Below are 4,707 nucleotides of genomic sequence, written 5' to 3' on the forward strand. Positions count from 1 at the left end.
TGATGATTCATTTTATCAAATGCTGCAGATAAGTCTGTGTATATCGCGTCCACTTGATGACCATCCTCAATTTGGCGTGTTACAAACGAAGTGAAGGAAGTCAAGTTGGTTGTTGTAGATCGTTTAGGCATAAATCCGTGCTGATCCGACGAGATGTAGCGATTATATCTCTGGGCAAGCTCCTGGAGAATAATCATCTCAAACAGTTTAGAAGTGGCACTTAATGCAGCTATACCCCGGTAGTTCGAGACTACTCGCTTACAACCTTTTTTAAAGACAGGAAAAAACATATGACTGTTTCCAGCAGTTTGGAAAAATGCCTGTAGCCAAGGATAGGTTGAATACCGCTGCAAGCGGTGCCGCTAGCGTCTCCATACAGCGTTTCAAAATGATTGACGGGATACCGTCAGGGCCATACCCCGTGGATGATTTTAGTCTTTTTCCAGCTGACGTAACCATGTCCAAGGAGATAACAAACTGCGACAAAGGTACAGAAAGTCGAGGAACATTTTCGATGGCGACGGCTACATCCTGCGGTTCGAGATGTTCATTGGTGAAAACGTTATTGAAATGAGAACGGAACAAGTCGGCAATGTCAGCGGCGGAGTCGGCTTCGAGCAGACCATTGGACATCGTAGAGGGTAATCCCGATTCTTTACGTTGCTCATTCACGTAGCGCCAAAAACTTTTTGGATTTGCCTTGAGACGGCGTTGCAGATTGTTCTGATGGGCGTTATACAGGTGATCATTGAGTTGTTTATAGGTAGTATTTATTTCTACGTATCTTATTCTCGTGGCATCAGTGCGATACTTGCTGTGTCGTCTAAGGGCTGCACGTTTAATCGTTTTAAGGCGCTTGAGATCAGCGTTCGCCCAGGCTGGTTTAGGCGGTACGCGCTTTGACTTGACGGGCACGAACTGGTCGATAGCATATGCCAGTATGCTAGAAATGGTTGATGCAGCGAGACTAGCGTCGTGATCGCGGAGAACCTCCTCCCAATCAACGTGGCCCAGAAAATCGTTCATACCGTTGAAATTGGTTTTACTAAACTCATATGAAAGGCTTTCGGAAGTATCCCGGAAGCGTTGCTGTGGCCTGATCTTTAACTGCGTTAGTAAAGGAGAATGATGCCTGCAGATCTTTACGAGTGGTACCGGAGCTTCTGTAACCGTACAGTCTACGCACAGCTCGTCACTAACGAAGCACAGATCAAGGGTCCGATGATTCTCGTTTTCAATCCCATTCATCTGTTTAAGTCCAGCGGTGCTATATGTATCAAGCAGTTTTCGCGGGGCTGTGCCTATGGACGATCGAGAGGCGATCGGGAATAGAGAACCGTGGGAATTACGCTGCCAAGAGATCGCGCTTAAGTTAAAATCACCCAAAATAACAATTTTATCTCTAGGCTTTAATTGCAACACAACCCAATTGATAGCTTCAAAATGGTTGCCCATCAAGTTTTCGTCGTTGACTCGATCGGGAGGGATGTAAACTACGCAGAGATAGAGTATTCCGTCAACAGTGGTAATCGCGACCCAGAATTGTTCAACTACCGAACTGTTGGGAGGATTAACTGCGCAGGACTTGAATCCTGAGCGAACAGCTAACAAAACGCCACCTCCAGTACTTTTACAACTATTTGAACGCGACCGATCCTGTCGGTAAACGGAGTAGGAATCGTTGAACAGCTGGCTTGTCGTCGTATTTTGATTCAACCAGGTTTCGGTGAGGGCGTATACGTCATAACAGCAATCACTGAAGGCTAACTGGTACTCAGCGAGAGAGCTGTTCATTCCTCCAACGTTTTGATAGTATACCAGGACATATGTGGTGGCAGATGCAGCAATATTTGTTACGGTTGATGTCCTGGGAATTGAGGATGCGTCAGAGCAATGGATACCGTTACTGATAGGATACTTGCCATGGAAGGCGGCTTGGAAAACCTCTTCGCCACCACTAGACTCAGGACCGGGACGACTTGGGTGGCAGGAACGAGTCGATTGCGATTGTAATTCGGTGTCTACGGCGGGCTCGACTGAGCTAGGCGGATCAGGGGTTTCCATATCGCGTTGTGGTAGGCGTCCCGGACCGGGTGATAAGCTGAAGTCATGGTCGTTTCGATGGAATATCCGAAGTCCAGCAGTCGGAGTGTCGTCAGCAAAGTTTCGTTCAGTAAGTACCGCTAACGGATCATGCAAGTGTGTAGTACTGGATACACGGTACGGGTCAGTGGACGCAAGGGTATTTACAAATGTGTACTTGCCGTGAAGAGAGTTTTGGAAGCCCCTTTCCCCACGCTCACACGTAGGACCGGGACGACTGATGAGCGCTGGCGGCAGTAGCGCGACTACGGTGGGGGGGTCGGGGGCATCCATGATACCAACAACAGAGCGTCCCAGTGTCATGCTATTTGATGAAATAAGCGGTCGTCTGAAGCGCCGATCTTGGATGGCAGTAGCGTCGGATTGACAAAAGTCGGCTGGGAACTTGGTGCAGTTTAATATCGTCGGTGTGACGGAAACTATGGTCCGTCTACTGCAGGAGTCTGCGGAAGATCTGCAGTCGAAGGGAGTCCTAAAGGGACTGGAGTTAGCGCCATTGGAGTGACAGATGATGAACCAGCACCGGAGTCATCGTAGGGTCCAACTAGTGGAGTAGCCGAAGGAGCGGGGGCGATAGGGGGCAGCCATACCGCTGAATTCGCTCGAGCATCATCAAATTCCCTGAATACAATTCCCTGTGGCCAAGTATCAGGGTTCAAGGCCGCATTTTTGTACGCCAGAGGAATGCCTACTTTGAAGGAAATGAAGTTGAGCGATTGAAGATCGGCCCCTTTTTTCACCAGTGAAACAACACGAATTGGATCCTGGTTTTGTAGGCCATCTCGAACAAGTCGCTCGACGACCTCGGAGGTTACGGTGGGGTGGAAACGTGAGAGATACACCCAGAATAACTTGGGTGGGGAGCTGACCACAAGCTTTTCGGGGTTCTCAACGAGTCTGGTACCGGTAGTCGGTTTATTCGGGGTTTCCACGTCACTGCGACGTCGTTTAGCGGGACGATCGCGAGCTGGTATTCGCATCGGGGTTGCCGCATTGACCTTATCGGCGAGTTTGGCTACCTCGTTGTTGTTCCGTACGATTTCGTCTTTCAGCTCCGAGATTCCGTTCATTTGCCCTTCTACGACGGACGATATCACGTTTCCCAAGGACGAAACGGTGCTTTTAAAACGTGCGAATTTCATCATCCTGACGCACTCGTCACACATCCAGAACAAATTGTTATTTGACCGGACGAATTTCATAAAATTAGCATTCAAACCAGCGCACTTAATGTGACAAACTTGGTCACAAAAACCCATGCATTTTAAGAGGTCCTCCTCCTTTTTTTATCATTTTTGCACATCGATCGCAAGCGGTACAGTCGGTCATTTTAAAGGTAAAATTAAATCGCGTTAAGTGAACACCGATAAGTATGCTCTTAGTAACTCTGGCCGTGCGCGAGTATCGATATAGCGAATAACGATCTAACGGTGGGGTATCGCCAAATACTGCTATACAGAGTGTAAACAGACAAATCGAACAAAACTATGTAGCTGCAGATCACACAAAATCACTTCAATTAGATTCCAATAGCGTTGTTACGACTATGAAACGCCGAATAAAGCTTTAGTTTACACTTTGCACAAACTATAAATACTAGAACTAGCGATAAACGTGTATAAAATTGCGAAAATTTTGCGGGAAATCCGACACAAACAACCGCCGTTCAATACAATACAATACTAAAAACTATATCGCAATATGAAACCTGGAATTTTATTAAACACACCTGGAAAAACCTGGAAAAATCAGGGAATTTTGTTTTTCGTATCGAGTTGCACCTCCTTCTGCGCATTTGCATCTCCGAAGATTATTTTCACGTCATGTTTTGGGCCCTCTCCGTAGGTCATCGGATCATCGGATCATCGGATTTATCATCGGTCGGTGCGTATACGTTGATTAGGCAGTGCTTGAAGCATTTACTTTTAATTGCAACACTCTCGTTGATAAATCGTTGCTTTTGTTTTCCCAACACTACGAAACCGACTCTATGTTCTGCCTTTTTACCGCCGCTGTTTGGTACTTGATGTGGTACTTGAAAGAAGTGCCTGGAATAGGGTCTACTTTCTCCGGAATGTCATATACCGATTGATCTGTTCCGTATTTCCATTTTCTCTGTTCGTGGTAAATGAGATACCTTACCGGGGTCGCTAAAAGTCTGCTATTTTAGGTACTGCTTGCGGGATACAGCATTTTATGTCCAGACACTCGGTTCGAGACAGACGCTGTGATGAACCGCTTCTGCCCCGAGGAACAGGCGCTCAAGTTCGCATCTCCTAGCTTAGCTGCTCCAGTATGTACAAGAAGCATTTCCATCGTCCATCGATCGTTATCGTTTGACTCAGATCTAGAGCCAGAGCTATATTTGATGTTCCGTTAAGTTGACTCTCCTTATATCATTCCCATGAATCAGAACGAGGAATGAAATGGAATTAAACATAACATAGAAAAAGAAAAACGGAAAATGAAGTTGAAGTTGAAGTTCAAAAAAGTGCAGATGAAAAAATGAGCCATTCGTGGGCCATTTACAGTAAGCGTAAATCGCCGGTCGGAAAAGAGATACATCTGTTTATTTACCTGCATGACTACGAGAGCCATACACCT

General features: G+C 46.4%; 1 protein-coding gene across 1 annotated transcript; it reads right to left on the reverse strand.

The window, feature by feature from the left end:
* Positions 1 to 270: 270 nt before the first annotated feature.
* Positions 271 to 2,406, reverse strand: LOC128745465 (uncharacterized). The gene has a single exon (XM_053842541.1). The coding sequence runs from the start codon at positions 2,404 to 2,406 to the stop codon at positions 271 to 273; it is 2,136 nt and encodes a 711-aa protein (XP_053698516.1).
* Between the last annotated feature and the right edge of the window lie 2,301 nt (positions 2,407 to 4,707).

Source organism: Sabethes cyaneus, chromosome 1 (assembly GCF_943734655.1).
Source record: "Sabethes cyaneus chromosome 1, idSabCyanKW18_F2, whole genome shotgun sequence".
Classification (NCBI taxonomy): domain Eukaryota; kingdom Metazoa; phylum Arthropoda; class Insecta; order Diptera; family Culicidae; genus Sabethes; species Sabethes cyaneus.

What these genes read in the sequence shown, in the direction of transcription:
- LOC128745465 (XM_053842541.1), bottom strand. Translation starts at nt 2,406, where the DNA reads ATGACACTGGGACGCTCTGTTGTTGGTATCATGGATGCCCCCGACCCC.